Source organism: Pelophylax lessonae, assembly GCF_965119305.1.
Source record: "Pelophylax lessonae genome assembly, chromosome: 6".
NCBI lineage: Eukaryota > Metazoa > Chordata > Amphibia > Anura > Ranidae > Pelophylax > Pelophylax lessonae.
This window is the reverse complement of record NC_138773.1, coordinates 45,780,861-45,798,098: the sequence shown is the minus strand read 5'-3', so window position 1 is coordinate 45,798,098 and position 17,238 is coordinate 45,780,861. Positions and strand designations below refer to the sequence as shown.

General features: G+C 52.8%; 2 protein-coding genes across 3 annotated transcripts in view; one reads left to right on the top strand and one right to left on the bottom strand.

Annotated features, from left to right (window-relative positions):
- STUB1 (STIP1 homology and U-box containing protein 1) overlaps positions 1 to 7,170 on the bottom strand; it is a 41,566-nt gene extending 34,396 nt beyond the window's left edge. The window contains exon 1 of one of the 2 annotated variants that reach the window (XM_082261822.1): positions 6,944 to 7,170. The gene's annotated coding sequence lies outside the window, so the exon portion shown is untranslated. The remainder of the gene's footprint in view (positions 1 to 6,943) is intronic. The other variant, XM_082261823.1, reaches the window with a different exon arrangement.
- Positions 7,171 to 12,479: 5,309 nt separating this feature from the next.
- Positions 12,480 to 17,238, top strand: part of LOC309559250 (uncharacterized protein) — a 19,787-nt gene continuing 15,028 nt past the window's right edge. The window contains exon 1 of the mRNA XM_082262471.1: positions 12,480 to 12,624. Coding sequence (XP_082118597.1) covers positions 12,497 to 12,624 — 128 coding nt within the window. The 5' untranslated portion in view covers positions 12,480 to 12,496. The remainder of the gene's footprint in view (positions 12,625 to 17,238) is intronic.

Here is a 17,238-nt window from a genome sequence, read left to right as displayed (position 1 = left end):
GAGTGTCCCCATCCCCCACAATCAATAAGAATGTAAAATAGAATACATACTGACATACCCTCACCGGCCACTTTACCTGTTCAATTACTTAGTAACACAAATTGCTAATCAGCCAATCACATGGCAGCAACTCAATGCATTCAGGCATCTAGGCGTGGTGAAGACGACTTGTTGAAGTTCAAACCGAGCATCAGAATGGGGAAGAAAGGGGATGTAAGTGACTTTGGACGTGGAATGGTTGTTGGTGTCGGACCGGCTGGTCTGAATATTTCAAAAACCGCTGATCTCGTGGGATCACACACATCCATCTCTCAGTTTACAGAGAATGGTCCAAAAAAGAGAAAATATCCAGTGAGCGGCCGTTGTGTTGAGGAAAATGCCTTGTTGAGGTCAGAGGAGAATAAGCAGACTGACTACAGATGATAAAAAGGCAACAGTAACTCAAAGAACCACTCGTTACATCCAAGGTATGCAGAATACCATCTCTGAACGCACAACACATCAAAACTTGAGGCAGATGGGCTACAGCAGCAGAAGATCACACCGGGTGCCACTCCTGTCAGCCAAAAACAGGAAACTGAGGCTACAATTTGCACAGGATCACCAAAATTGTAAAAACATTCCCTGGTCTGATGAGTCTCGATTTCAGCTGTGACATTCAGATGGGAGGGTCAGAATTTGGAGTAAACAACATGAAAGCCTGGATCCATCCTGTCTTGTATCAATGGTTCAGGCTGGTGGTGATGGTGTAATGGTGTGGGGGATATTTTCTTGGCACACTTTGGGCCCCTTAGTGCATGGTTTAAACCCCATGCCCTACCTGAGTATTATTGCTGTCCATGTCCATCCCTTTATGACTACAGTGTCCCCATCTTCTGATGGCTCCTTCCAGCAGGATAATGCACCATGTCACAAAGCTCCAATCATCTCACCACTGGTTTCTTCACCATGACAATGAGGTCACTGTACCCCAATGTCCTCCACACTCACCACATCTCATCCAATAGAGACCCTTTGGAGTGGAACGGGAGATTCCCATCATGGATGTGCAGCCGACAAATCTGCAGCAACAGCGTGATGCCATCATGTCACTATGGAGCAAAATCTCTGAAGAACGTTTCCAACACCTTGTTGAATCTATGCCACCAAGAATGAAGGCAAAAGGGGGTCCAACCCGCTACTAGCAAGGTGTACCTAATAAAGGGGCCGGTGAGTGTATATCTACAGTAAGGAAAGCCTCTATTCCCAACAACCAATAATGTAACAGATAGAAATTCTATTTATCCTAAGCAAAGGTTAGTAAATGTCAGCACCCACAGTTAGTTATATTAGTTAGGGAATATAGATAGTCCATGTACTGTCTACTATAGGGCAGATTGTCCTGACAAATGAGATAATATATATATATATATACACACACACACTGTCTCCTATAGACAGTCCACTTACTAGAATCTATATAGAATATACTATGCAGGTCTACACTAAAGAAACGCTAACCAGTGTTACAATCCCAGCTAGTAATGTCATATTTCTATACTAGATTAGCGGTAATGCTCTCAATTTCCTCCATTATAATAGAATACTTTTCTTTTATATACCCAATTACTAGAAGGACCCCAGCACCTTATACCAAAAAAAATAATATCTACACTAAAATACCATTAATACCCTGGGGTACTGTAACTAAAGTGAAATGCAATAAATACGGTCTATATATGAATTTGTACCATCTAACCTATCACCTAGTATTAGTCCTGCACCCCCTTGTAATATATATAATGAATTAGTATTAGCACCCCCCTTGTGTCATATCTATAATGAATTAGTATTAGCACCCCCTTGTCATATCTATAATGAATTAGTATTAGCACCCCCTTGTCATATATATAATGAATTAGTATTAGCACCCCCTTGTCATATCTATAATGAATTAGTATTAGCACCCCCCTTGTCATATCTATAATGAATTAGTATTAGCACCCCTTGTCATATCTATAATGAATTAGTATTAGCACCCCAGCACCCCCTTGTCATATCTATAATGAATTAGCACCCCCTTGTCATATCTATAATGAATTAGTATTAGCACCCCAGCACCCCCTTGTCATATCTATAATGAATTAGTATTAGCACCCCCTTGTCATATCTATAATGAATTAGTATTATTACCCCAGCATCCCCTTACAGTATTATAATATTTTATTTATTAGTGGCACACATCAATGAACAAACAACATTTATCCTCACGCTAATTATCCTCTAGTAATATAATAAAAATATAATAAGACAGTACATAGAAGTATCTGTAAGCACTCTGCATTAGTACTGGCACCCCTTACAACTTCTAATACCAGTGTTTATCTCCATGGGGATTTGCGGTCAGTACCGCCTGACCTTGTAGTAATGTTTTATTCTTATTAGAGAATTATCTTTATCTTCAAGTACTGAAGGACAGTCATATAAATATCTCTGGGCATTCTGTATTAGTTCTGCCACATCGTACTAAAATAAATACCCACAAGTAATATTTATCCCTGCAGTGATTTAGGGTCAGTAACCCCCCTGTAATACGGAGGAAAGAATATCTACACTGAAGTATTGTTAGTACTCCCACATCCTGCAGAATATACTGATATCTAATCTGAAATATCCCCAGTAATGTAAGAGACAATACACAGAAAATCCATCACTACTCTGTACTTTACCTCAACAGCAACAACCGGATTCATCACCAGAGAGATTTACCCCCCCCCCCCCCCACCCCCATCACAGTTCTATATGTACTCTGGGGAGTCTCACCTCCTTCTAGTAATAATTCTATATGTACCCGGTGTTACTCTCAGTAATAATTCTATATGTACCCGGTGTTACTCTCAGTAATAATTCTATATGTACCCGGTGTTACTCTCAGTAATAATTCTATACGTATCCTGTGTTACTCTCAGTAATAATTCTATATGTACCCGGTGTTACTCTCAGTCCTCTCTAAAAACTATTCTATATGTACCCTGTCAACTCTAATAATTCCAGGTACTCTGTGTTACTCCCAGTAATAATTATATACTGAATGTTCCCTGTATCAGTCTCTGCAGAATTCTCAAGAATATTACATAAGTGCCCTGTGTTAGTCTCAGACCCTTCTAGTAATAATACTATATGTACCCTGTGTTAGTCACAATAATAATTCTAGATACTCTCAGCCCCCGCTGGTAATACTTAGATACTCTATGTTACTCTCAGTAATAATTCTAGGGATTGTGTGAGTCACTCTCAGAAATCCAGGTACTCTGTGTTACTCTCAGCCCCCGCTAGTAATAATCAGATATTTACTCAGTGTTACTCTCAGTAATAATTCTAGAAACTCTGTGTTACTCTTAGTAAGGCATTGTGTGTTACTCTCAGTAATTTCAGGTACTCTGTGTTACTCTCAGCTCCTCCTAGCGATAATTAGATATGTGTTCAATGCAATTCTCAGTAATAATTCTAAGTATTCTGTGTTACTCCCAGTTATAATTTTACCCTGTGTTAGTCTCTGTCCTCCCTAGTAACAATTCTAAATGTATCCTGTGTTAGACTCAAGAATAAATACATAATGTATTGTGTTAGCCTCAGTAACAATTCTAGGTATTCTGTGTTACTCTCAGCCCCCACTAGTAATAATACTCTCAGTAATATTTAGATATGTACCCAGTGTTACTCTCAGTAATAATTAGATATGTACCCAGTGTTACTCTCAGTAATAATTAGATATGTACCCAGTGTTACTCTCAGTAATAATTAGATAAGTACCCGGTGTTACTCTCAGTAATAATTAGATATGTACCCAGTGTTACTCTCAGTAATAATTAGATATATACCCGGTGTTACTCTCAGTAATAAATTGGATAAGTACCCGGTGTTACTCTTAGTAGTAATTCTAGGTACCCGGTGTTACTCTCAGTAGTAATTTTAGGTACCCGGTGTTACTCTCAGTAATAATTAGATATATACTCGGTGTTACTCTCAGTAATAATTAGATAAGTACCCGGTGTTACTCTCAGTAATAAATTGGATAGGTACCCGGTGTTACTCTTAGTAGTAATTCTAGGTACCCGGTGTTACTCTCAGTAGTAATTCTAGGTACCCGGTGTTACTCTCAGTAGTAATTTTAGGTACCCGGTGTTACTCTCAGTAATAATTAGATATATACTCGGTGTTACTCTCAGTAATAATTAGATAAGTACCCGGTGTTACTCTCAGTAATAAATTGGATAGGTACCCGGTGTTACTCTTAGTAGTAATTCTAGGTACCCGGTGTTACTCTCAGTAGTAATTCTAGGTACCCGGTGTTACTCTCAGTAGTAATTTTAGGTACCCGGTGTTACTCAGCCCCCTCTAGTAATGTAAATACAGCGGCAGGAAAAAGTATGTGAACCTCATTGGATTACCTGGTTTTCTGTAGTAATTTCCCATACAATGTGATCGGATCCTCATCTACAGCTGGGTACACTAGAAGAATAATTCCATGAGGAACGATCGTTCGATTTTTGTATAATGTGTACACTACTTTCCAAACTAAAATTTTCGAAGGAACAAACTACAAAATTGTTCTCATACGTAAACAGAGCGTACGTTATTTGTTTAATGTGTGCAAAATCTGAAAGTCTGCGCATGATCAGAAACATAAAAAACGCCGTTGTCGTAGGAGATTTTTCGTACATTATTTCCATCCTCGGTTGCGATTTGCTGTTAAATAGCGAGGAAGACCGGACGATCATTGGCATTGTTTTCTTATGGTGTGAGCCCTGATTTAGTCACAACAACAGACAAACACAATGTGCTGAAGTAACACAAACCATTCTAATTTCTCCTCAACACACCCATTAACCATTCACAGTGCTGGAGGAATCAGTCAGCTCTTAGGAGAGAATAGCTTCTCAAACCTCCTTTGGCAGCAATGGCTTCAACCAAACGATCTGCACAACATTCTGGAGGAATTTGTGAACATTCCGCTTTATAAACCTGCTTTAGCTCAGACACATTCGTAGGCTGTCTGGTGGGAGGTCACTCCACAGCATCTCTATGGGATTAAGGTCGGCTCTCCATTTTTTTTTTTTTTTTCTGAAGCCAGTCAGTGGTGGATTTACTTCAATGCTTAGAGTCACGGTCCTGCTCCATCACCCAACTTCTACTAATTCCAGCTGGCTTTTGGCTTCCTCAAACATGGCAAGTGGTCCAGGCCCTGAGTCAGCAATGAAAGCCGAAATCAGGATGTGCCCTCCATAGGGAAGCACCGATCCGATATTATGATCGAATATCGGCGCCGATACTGCCACAATAGCTGGATCGGTAAAATTAACCGATCCACAGGCCGATCCGGTTTTGCTGAGTCCCGGCTCAGCCATCCCTTACTTGGTGCAGTAGTAGTATGGGATGGGAGCTGCTACTTCCTGTATAGGTCCGGCTCACAGGCGGAGTGATATCAGATACACTCAGCCTGTGAATGGAGGAGCCATACACATGAAGCAGCGGCTTTATGTGTGTAGTTCCGGATCGGTATCGGCAGATACACAATGCCAGATGTCGGTATCGGGACAAAAAAAGTTGGATCGGAGCACCCCTAGCCCTCCGCCATACTTCACAGTTGGGTTGAGGTTCCCTCCACCATACTTCACAGTTGGGTTGAGGTTCCCTCTGCCATACTTCACAGTTGGGTTGAGGTTCCCTCCGCCATACTTCACAGTTGGGTTGAGGTTCCCTCCGCCATACTTCACAGTTGGGTTGAGGTTCCCTCCACCATACTTCACAGACGGGTTAATGTTTTGATGTTTCCTCCACCATACTGCACAGATGGGTGAATGTGTTGATGTTCCCTCCACAATAGTTAACAGTTGGGCTGATGTTTTGATGTTCCCTCCACCATACTTCACAGTTGGATTGATGTTCCCTCCACCATACTTAGGGTTGCCACCTCATCCCTTTAAAAACAAAAACAGATTAATTACACAAGTTCTGTGGCTGATTAAGTAGGTAACTAAACTCACTTCATCACGTCACAGTTGGGTTGATACTGCCTCCACTATACTTCACAGTTGGGTTGATACTGCCTCCACCATACTTCACAGTTGGGATGATGTTGTAATGTTGGTGAGCTGTGTCCTTTTTTCACCATACAAAGTGCTGAGTATTCTCCCCGAACAATTCGCCTTAGGTTTCATCAGTCCAAAAAATGTTTCCCAGTAGGGTCGCGGTTGGCGATTAATCTCCAGGCGCGTAGCGATGTTTTTTGGCTTCCTCTGCCATAGACACTCTCCCTGTTTACAGACTTACGGACGGTAGATTTGTGAAGGGGGGTGTTGCCAGTTCCACTCCCGGCCCCCGCCCGGCCCGGCCCCCGCAGGGGTTGTCAAACTGGCGGCCCTCCAGCTGTTGCAGAACTACAAATCCCATCATGCCTCTGCTTATGGGAGTCATACTTGTAACTGCAAAGCCTCATGGGATTTGTAGTTCCGCAACAGCTGGAGGGCCGCCAGTTTGACACCTGTGGAAGTTTAGAGGTTTCTTACGGGTTCTTCTCTACCTGTCGGAGGATCCTGTGTTGTGCCTTGGGGGTCACAGTACTAGCCTGTCTCCGTCTATAGGAAATGTATGGACCGATGGATGCTTGGGCACCATAAGATTGCTTTGTATCCCTTTCCAGCCTTATACAGACCATGGTATGTCCTCAGAGCGCTCCCATTATCCAGGCATGGCTCACATCAGCTGACGCTTCCTATGAACAGCGATCTTAAAATGCCCGAGCGTCTTCCAAGAAATTGGAAATCTTTGTGTTATCAGGAGAAGAACATTGTGTGCAGCCATTGCTGTCACTCAGATGAGGATCAGATGACATTATATATTTCTATATTCAGTAAATAAGCCCCCCTCCCCCACAGAGATTCCCCCATCACACATACATTACCTCAGGGTCTGCACAGTGCTGTCTGGGGCCCTATAGGAGGCGGTATAGAGGAGCCCAGCGTTGCTATGGTAACCCCCCCTGTCCTATAGAGCCTCCAGCCATAGGCCACAGCGGGACACACGCAGCCTCTTCCCTTCCCTTAGGCCAGCTCCCGGCCCGTAGAGTCTCTGATACAGCCAGCAGCTAGTCCCAACCGGAACTTCCGGCCCGTCTCCTCCGTCCTGTGACAGAACTCCCCTGGCAGGCCGAGCTCGCAGCGAGTTTACACGGATGTCTTCGATTTTCGGAGGCGCGGGCGACATTTTGTCGGAGGTCAATTTGCTGTGAGCCTAAGGCAGACGACTTCGCCATCATGGCTGCGATTGCGGAGACAGGTATTGTGGGAAGGTTTGATCTCTGGCGCCTGGCGGGCTGCTGGCGATGATTGGCTGGCTTTTAGATGGAAGGGGCGTGCTGAGCCAATAGGAGAGCTGCTATGGGTGGAACGCAAATCGGCCGTGAAACGCACACGTGATCAGGGAAGAGGCGCCGCACACTTTCTGTGAGCTTGGGACAGGCAAGTATTACAGCCCTGAGTGACCCCCATCATCCCTGAGTGACCCCACCATCCCTAAGTGACCCCCATCATCCCTGAGTGACCCCACCATCCCTAAGTGACCCCCATCATCCCTGAGTGACCCCCCCATCCCTGAGTGATCCCCATCATCCCAGAGTGACACCATCATCCCTGAGTGACCTCCATCATCCCTGAGTGACCCCCATCATCCCCGAGTGACCCCCATCATCCCCGAGTGACCCCCATCATCCCCGAGGGACCCCCACCATCCCCGAGGGACCCCCACCATCCCCGAGGGACCCCCACCATCCCCGAGGGACCCCCACCATCCCCGAGTGACATCACCATCCCCGAGTGACATCACCATCCCCGAGTGACATCACCATCCCCGAGTGACCCCCATCATCCCTGAGTGACACCATCCTCCCTGAGTGACACCATCCTCCCTGAGTGACACCATCCTCCCTGAGTGACACCATCCTCCCTGAGTGACCCCACCATCCCTGAGTGACACCATCCTCCCTGAGTGACACCATCCTCCCTGAGTGACGCCACCATCCCTGAGTGACCCCCCCATCCCAGAGTTACCCCATCGTCCCTGAGTGACCCCCCCGATCCCTGAGTGACCCCCCCGATCCCTGAGTGACCCCCCGATCCCTGAGTGACCCCCCGATCCCTGAGTGACCCCACCATCCTCCCTGAGTGACACCATCCTCCCTGAGTGACCCCCCGATCCCTGAGTGACCCCCCGATCCCTGAGTGACCCCATCCTCCCTGAGTGACCCCCCGATCCCTGAGTGACCCCCCGATCCCTGAGTGACCCCCCGATCCCTGAGTGACCCCCCCATCCCTGAGTGACGCCACCATCCCTGAGTGACGCCACCATCCCTGAGTGACGCCACCATCCCTGAGTGACGCCACCATCCCTGAGTGACGCCACCATCCCTGAGTGACACCCATCATCCCTGAGTGACCCCCCGATCCCTGAGTGACCCCCCGATCCCTGAGTGACCCCCCGATCCCTGAGTGGCGCCACCATCCCTGAGTGGCGCCACCATCCCTGAGTGACGCCACCATCCCTGAGTGACGTCCGTCCATTTTTTTTTTATTTTACTAGTAATGGCGGCGATCTGCGATTTTTAGTGGGACTGCGACATTACGACAAACAGATGGGACCCCTAACTGACATTTTTGACACTTTTGGGGGGGACCAGTGACATTACTACAGTAATCAGTGCTAAAAATATGCACTGTTACTGTAATAATGACACTGGCAGGGAAGGGGTTAACCCAGGGGTGATCAGAGGGTTAAGTGTGAGCCTAGGGGGTGTTTTCTAACTGTTTGGGGCAGGGACTTCTGGAATGAACACAGTGACACCATCTGGAGTGACACCATCCTCCCTGAGTGACACCATCCTCCCTGAGTGACACCACCATCCCTGAGTGACCCCCCCATCCCAGAGTGACCCCCCCATCCCAGAGTTACCCCATCATCCCTGAGTGACCCCCATCATCCCTGAGTGACCCCCATCATCCCAGAGTGACCCCCATCATCCCAGAGTGACCCCATCATCCCAGAGTGACCCCCCCGATCCCTGAGTGACCCCCCCCCCGATCCCTGAGTGACCCCCCCCCGATCCCTGAGTGACCCCCCCATCCTCCCTGAGTGACCCCCCCATCCTCCCTGAGTGACCCCCCTATCCTCCCTGAGTGACCCCCCTATCCTCCCTGAGTGACCCCCCTATCCCTGAGTGACACCATCCTCCCTGAGTGACACCCCGATCCCTGAGTGACGCCACCATCCCTGACTGACACCCATCATCCCTGACTGACACCCATCATCCCTGACTGACACCCATCATCCCTGACTGACACCCATCATCCCTGAGTGACCCCCCGATCCCTGAGTGACCCCCCGATCCCTGAGTGACCCCCCGATCCCTGAGTGACGCCACCATCCCTGAGTGACGCCACCATCCCTGAGTGACGTCCGTCCATTTTTTTTTTTTTTTTACTAGTAATGGCGGCAATCTGCGATTTTTAGTGGGACTGCGACATTACGACAAACAGATGGGACCCCTAACTGACATTTTTGACACTTTTGGGGGGGACCAGTGACATTACTACAGTAATCAGTGCTAAAAATATGCACTGTTACTGTAATAATGACACTGGCAGGCGAGGGGTTAACCCAGGGGTGATCAGAGGGTTAAGTGTGAGCCTAGGGGGTGTTTTCTAACTGTTTGGGGCAGGGACTTCTGGAATGAACACAGTGACACCATCCTCCCTGAGTGACACCATCCTCCCTGAGTGACCCCCCCATCCCTGAGTGACCCCCCCCATCCCTGAGTGACCCCCCCCCATCCCTGAGTGACCCCCATCATCCCTGAGTGACCCCCATCATCCCTGAGTGACCCCCATCATCCCAGAGTGACCCCCCCCCCGATCCCTGAGTGACCCCCCCGATCCCTGAGTGACCCCCCCGATCCCTGAGTGACCCCACCATCCTCCCTGAGTGACACCATCCTCCCTGAGTGACACCATCCTCCCTGAGTGACACCATCCTCCCTGAGTGACCCCATCCTCCCTGAGTGACCCCATCCTCCCTGAGTGACCCCATCCTCCCTGAGTGACACCATCCTCCCTGAGTGACCCCCCGATCCCTGAGTGACCCCCCGATCCCTGAGTGACCCCCCGATCCCTGAGTGACCCCACCATCCTCCCTGAGTGACACCATCCTCCCTGAGTGACACCATCCTCCCTGAGTGACCCCCCCGATCCCTGAGTGACCCCCCCGATCCCTGAGTGACCCCCCCGATCCCTGAGTGACCCCATCCTCCCTGAGTGACCCCATCCTCCCTGAGTGACACCCCGATCCCTGAGTGACGCCACCATCCCTGAGTGACGCCACCATCCCTGAGTGACCGCCACCATCCCTGAGTGACCGCCACCATCCCTGAGTGACCCCCATCATCCCTGAGTGACCCCCATCATCCCTGAGTGACCCCCCGATCCCTGAGTGACGCCACCATCCCTGAGTGACGTCCGTCCATTTTTTTTTTTTTTTTACTAGTAATGGCGGCAATCTGCGATTTTTAGTAGGACTGCGACATTACGACAAACAGATGGGACCCCTAACTGACATTTTTGACACTTTTGGGGGGGACCAGTGACATTACTACAGTAATCAGTGCTAAAAATATGCACTGTTACTGTAATAATGACACTGGCAGGCGAGGGGTTAACCCAGGGGTGATCAGAGGGTTAAGTGTGAGCCTAGGGGGTGTTTTCTAACTGTTTGGGGCAGGGACTTCTGGAATGAACACAGTGACACCATCTGGAGTGACACCATCCTCCCTGAGTGACACCATCCTCCCTGAGTGACACCATCCTCCCTGAGTGACACCCCGATCCCTGAGTGACGCCACCATCCCTGAGTGACCCCCCCATCCCAGAGTTACCCCCCCATCCCTGAGTGACCCCCATCATCCCTGAGTGACCCCCATCATCCCTGAGTGACCCCCATCATCCCAGAGTGACCCCCACCATCCCTGAGTGACCCCCCGATCCCTGAGTGACCCCCCGATCCCTGAGTGACCCCCCGATCCCTGAGTGACCCCCCGATCCCTGAGTGACCCCACCATCCTCCCTGAGTGACACCATCCTCCCTGAGTGACACCCCGATCCCTGAGTGACACCATCCTCCCTGAGAGAACCCCCGATCCCTGAGTGACCCCCCCGATCCCTGAGTGACCCCCCCGATCCCTGAGTGACCCCCCCGATCCCTGAGTGACCCCCCCGATCCCTGAGTGACCCCCCCGATCCCTGAGTGACGCCACCATCCCTGAGTGACGCCACCATCCCTGAGTGACGCCACCATCCCTGAGTGACCCCCACCATCCCTGAGTGACCCCCATCATCCCTGAGTGACCCCCATCATCCCTGAGTGACCCCCATCATCCCTGAGTGACCCCCATCATCCCTGAGTGACCCCCATCATCCCTGAGTGACGCCACCATCCCTGAGTGACGTCCGTCCATTTTTTTTTTTTTTTTACTAGTAATGGCGGCGATCTGCGATTTTTAGTGGGACTGCGACATTACGACAAACAGATGGGACCCCTAACTGACATTTTTGACACTTTTGGGGGGGACCAGTGACATTACTACAGTAATCAGTGCTAAAAATATGCACTGTTACTGTAATAATGACACTGGCAGGGAAGGGGTTAACCCAGGGGTGATCAGAGGGTTAAGTGTGAGCCTAGGGGGTGTTTTCTAACTGTTTGGGGCAGGGACTTCTGGAATGAACACGGAGACCTGTGATCCTAAATAGGAGGATCACAGGCGCTTTCTGTGCTCATTCCAGAGAGAACGGTCTGCCGTGTTTACAACAGCAGACCCCCATTCTCTCTCAGCGTGGAGTGATCGGGGGTGCCCGGCAGCCAGTCCCGTGGATCGGCTTCCCTGCTTCCTAACGGGGGGGGGGGGGGGGCGCGCCCCCAGAAGTGCTTCCGCGAACTGCCGTACAGGTCTCTTAGCAGGAAGGCGTCATTAGTCCGGATCATCAGCAGGAAGGGGAGATCAACGAACTGATGTTTGCTGATCTCCCTCCCTTATACCTACCATGCCTGATCCTGGGTCCATCGATGGATGCACAGAGCCCCAGATGTATGGCGGGGGGGGCGCTAACTGGTACTCATGGCGGCGGGGAGGCTAACTGGTACTTCTGAGGGGCCTGCAAGCGTTTAGGCAGCTGATCACTTCCATCTGGGGGCTGATTGTTGGCACACGCTATGAATAATAGGCCTAGAATCATTGTTCTCATGGGGATGTCAGGGGCCACATTTGAGGGCCCCATAGTTCCTAGGTTGACAACCATTGGCGTAGAAGATGGATCTGTATGTGATGAGCTCATAATGAGGCGTTTTCTGCACATAACAGTCTCACGCTTTACTCTTTCTTTGCGCAGAGGGAGGGGAGAGGCGGTCCAGGAAAATGGCGCTGACCTCCAGTCTTTTCCAGTGCACCGATCCAAAGAAGTGGCAGCAAGTTTCTGGAATCTACTGGGAGGTGGTGGAGGCTGTGGGAGCCAAGAAGAAAGGATTACTAGACCTGGATAGATGGTGAGTCAGAGTTGAAGAGCTCGGTCATACTAGCAGCATTGCTTGCTGCTCCTTTGAAAAGCGATCCGCAGTGGAAGTGTAGGACATGTAAATGATATGTTGCCTTTGCCACTTGCTTTATCCCTCAAAATGCCAACGCCACCTCCTGTGCTGAAACTGTGTGCATTGCATGAGGTTGTAGGGTGGTTGCAGTGCACCCACATTTAGAGCTCTTTCCCATTTGTGGTGCCCTCTGAAGAGCGATACTGTTTCGGATCACTTATTAGAGTGCATTCGACAGGCAATGAGGAGATGTTATATCACCTCCTGACCACTTAATTTAACCCTGGCACTACCTCACTGCAATCACATGAATTAAACTCAACGGGCGAGTTAAAAATGCTGTGGCCGCATTGCTGCATGTGTACAGCCCTGACTGGCTGTATTGGCTGGCTGAAACAGTTGCTATTTGAATGGGTTGTGCTTAGCGGCAGTGCTGCCATATCATTTCTGCCACATTGGTACAGCTCTGAGCTGCTGCATTTCTGTGTTTAGGTGGGCAGTTGGGAGGAGGGGGCAACAAAATTGGGGCTCAACTGCATGCTTTTGCTGCCACCCATGTGAATGATCCTTCAGAGGCAGAACCGAAACCAGCCAGGCAAACCTTCTTCTTTTAAAGGTTAAGAAATGAAGTCCAGGTAAGGTATCGACCTAAAATGTGACTTTATTATTTGCCACATGGTAGTTGAAAGTTGAATTTGGCTTCCAGCGGCTGATGCAGCTCTCTCTCTCCTCTTACCCCCCTCTTCTCTCCTCCCCCCCCCCTTCTCTCCTCCTCCCCCCCCTCTCTCCTCCTCCTCCCCCCTTCTCTCCTCCTCCTCCCCCCTTCTCTCCTCCTCCTCCCCCCCTTCTCTCCTCCTCCCTCCCCCTTCTCTCCTCCTCCCTCCCCCTTCTCTCCTCCTCCCTCCCCCTTCTCTCCTCCTCCCTCCCCCTTCTCTCCTCCTCCCTCCCCCTTCTCTCCTCCTCCCTCCCCCTTCTCTCCTCCTCCTCCCCCCCCTTCTCTCCCCCTCCTCCCCCCTTCTCCTCCCCCCTTCTCTCCTCCTCCTCCCCCCTTCTCTCCTCCTCCTCCCCCCTTCTCTCCTCCTCCTCCCCCCTTCTCTCCTCCTCCCTCCCCCTTCTCTCCTCCTCCCTCCCCCTTCTCTCCTCCTCCCTCCCCTTCTCTCCTCCTCCCTCCCCCCTTCTCTCCTCCTCCTCCCTCCCCCCTTCTCTCCTCCTCCTCCTCCCCCCTTCTCTCCTCCTCCTCCCCCCTTCTCTCCTCCTCCTCCCCCTTCTCTCCTCCTCCTCCCCCCTTCTCTCCTCCTCCTCCCCCCTTCTCTCCTCCTCCTTCCCCTTCTCTCCTCCTCCCTCCCCCCTTCTCTTCTCCTCCCTCCCCCCTTCTCTCCTCTTCCCCCCCCCTTCTCTCCTCTTCCCCCCCCCCTTCTCTCCTCTTCCCCCCTTCTCTCCTCTTCCCCCCTTCTCTCCTCTTCCCCCCTTCTCTCCTCCTCCCTCCCCTTCTCCCCTCCTCCCTCCCCCTTTTCTCCTCCTCCCTCCCCTTCTCTCCTCCTCCCTCCCCCCTTCTCTCCTCCTCCCTCCCCCCTTCTCTCCTCCTCCCTCCCCCCTTCTCTCCTCCTCCTCCCCCCTTCTCTCCTCCTCCCTCCCCCCTTCTCTCCTCCCCCCCCCTTCTCTCCTCCTCCCCCCCCTTCTCTCCTCCTCCCTCCCCCCTTCTCTCCTCCTCCCTCCCCCTTCTCTCCTCCTCCCTCCCCCCTTCTCTCCTCCTCCCTCCCCCTTCTCTCCTCCTCCCTCCCCCTTCTCTCCTCCTCCCTCCCCCTTCTCTCCTCCTCCCTCCCCCCTTCTCTCCTCCTCCCTCCCCCTTCTCTCCTCTTCCCCCCTTCTCTCCTCCTCTTCCCCCTTCTCTCCTCCTCCCTCCCCCCTTCTCTCCTCCTCCCTCCCCCCTTCTCTTCCTCCTCCCTCCCCCCTTCTCTCCTCCTCCCCCCCCCTTCTCTCCTCCTCCCCCCCTTCTCTCCTCCTCCTCCCCCCCTTCTCTCCTCCTCCTCCCCCCTTCTCCTCCCCCCTTCTCTCCTCCTCCTCCTCCCCCCCTTCTCTCCTCCTCCTCCTCCCCCCCTTCTCTCCTCCTCCTCCCCCTTCTCTCCTCCTCCTCCCCCCTTCTCTCCTCCTCCTTCCCCCTTCTCTCCTCCTCCTTCCCCCTTCTCTCCTCCTCCTTCCCCTTCTCTCCTCCTCCCTCCCCCCTTCTCTTCTCCTCCCTCCCCCCCTTCTCTTCTCCTCCCTCCCCCCCTTCTCTTCTCCTCCCTCCCCCCTTCTCTCCTCTTCCCCCCTTCTCTCCTCTTCCCCCCTTCTCTCCTCTTCCCCCCCTTCTCTCCTCTTCCCCCCTTCTCTCCTCCTCCCTCCCCCTTCTCTCCTCCTCCCTCCCCCTTTTCTCCTCCTCCCTCCCCCCTTTTCTCCTCCCCTCCCCCCTTCTCTCCTCCTCCCTCCCCCCTTCTCTCCTCCTCCCTCCCCCCTTCTCTCCTCCTCCCTCCCCCCTTCTCTCCTCCTCCCTCCCCCCTTCTCTCCTCCTCCCTCCCCCCTTCTCTCCTCCTCCCTCCCCCCTTCTCTCCTCCTCCCTGCCCCCCTTCTCTCCTCCTCCCCCCCCTTCTCTCCTCTCTTCTCCCCCCCCCCCTCTCTCATCAAGACTGGTGCAGGGTCCATAGCCCTGCACTGGATTTAAAGATGGCGAGGTACAGCCCACCGCAGTGCACCACTTGCTGGTTCAGGTGAGGATCAGGTGCATTAGTTGTAGAAGATCACTGGATCTCTGCTCCCCCCCCCTCCTTCTATCCTCCCCCTCTTCTTCCTCCTCCCCCCTTCTCTCCTCCTCCTCCTCCCCCCCTTCTCTCCTCCTCCTCCTCTCCCCCCCTTCTCTCCTCCTCCTCCCCCCCTTCTCTCCTCCTCCTCCTCCTCCTCCTCCCCCCCCCCTTCTCTCCTCCTCCTCCTCCCCCCCTTCTCTCCTCCTCCCCCCCCTTCTCTCCTCCTCCTCCTCCCCCCCTTCTCTCCTCCTCCTCCTCCCCCCCTTCTCTCCTCCTCTCCCCCCCTTCTCTCCTCCTCTCCCCCCTTCTCTCCTCCTCTCCCCCCTTCTCTCCTCCTCCCCCCCCCCCTTCTCTCCTCCTCTCCCCCCCCCTTCTCTCCTCCTCTCCCCCCCCCCTTCTCTCCTCCTCTCCCCCCCCCTTCTCTCCTCCTCTCCCCCCTTCTCTCCTCCTCTCCCCCCCCCCTTCTCTCCTCCTCTCCCCCCCCCCCTTCTCTCCTCCTCTCCCCCCCCTTCTCTCCTCCTCTCCCCCCCTTCTCTCCTCCTCTCCCCCCCCCTTCTCTCCTCCTCTCCCCCCCCTTCTCTCCTCCTCTCTCCCCCCCTTCTCTCCTCCTCTCTCCCCCCCTTCTCTCCTCCTCTCTCCCCCCCTTCTCTCCTCCTCTCTCCCCCCCTTCTCTCCTCCTCTCTCCCCCCCCCTTCTCTCCTCCTCTCTCCCCCCCCTTCTCTCCTCCTCTCTCCCCCCCCTCTCTCCTCCTCTCTCCCCCCCCCCTTCTCTCCTCCTCTCTCCCCCCCCTTCTCTCCTCCTCTCTCTCCCCCCCTTCTCTCCTCCTCTCTCCCCCCCCCTTCTCTCCTCCTCTCTCCCCACCCCCTTCTCTCCTCCTCTCTCCCCACCCTTCTCTCCTCCTCTCTCCCCCCCCCCTTCTCTCCTCCTCTCTCCCCCCCCCCCTCTCTCTCCTCCTCTCTCCCCCCCTTCTCTCCTCCTCTCTCCCCCCCCCCTTCTCCTCCTCCTCTCCCCCCCCCCTTCTCTCCTCTCCCCCTCTCTCATCAAGACTGGTGCAGGGTCCATAGCCCTGCACTGGATTTAAAGATGGCGAGGTACAGCCCACCGCAGTGCACCACTTGCTGGTTCAGGTGAGGATCAGGTGCATTAGTTGTAGAAGATCACTGGATCTCTGCTCCCCCCCTCCTTCTATCCTCCCCTCTTCTTCCTCCTCCCCCCCTTCTCTCCTCCTCCTCCCCCCCTTCTCTCCTCCCCCCCCCTTCTCTCCTCCTCCTCCTCCTCCCTCCCTTCTCTCCTCCTCCTCCTCCCCCCCCCTTCTCTCCCTCCTCCTCCTCCCCCCTTCTCTCCTCCTCCTCCTCCCCCTTCTCTCCTCCTCCTCCTCCTCCTCCTCCCCCCCTTCTCTCCTCCTCCTCCCCCCCTTCTCTCCTCCTCCTCCTCCTCCTCCTCCTCCTCCCCCCCTTCTCTCCTCCTCCTCCCCCCCTTCTCTCCTCCTCCTCCTCCTCCTCCTCCTCCCCCCCTTCTCTCCTCCTCCTCCTCCCCCCTTTCTCTCCTCCTCCTCCTCCCCCCTTCTCTCCTCCTCCCCCCTTCTCTCCTCCTCTCCCCCCCCTTCTCTCCTCCTCTCCCCCCCCTTCTCCTCCTCCTCTCCCCCCTTCTCTCCTCCTCTCCCCCCCCTTCTCTCCTCCTCTCCCCCCCTTCTCTCCTCCTCTCCCCCCCTTCTCTCCTCCTCTCCCCCCCCCCTTCTCTCCTCCTCTCCCCCCCCCCCTTCTCTCCTCCTCTCCCCCCCCCCCCTTCTCTCCTC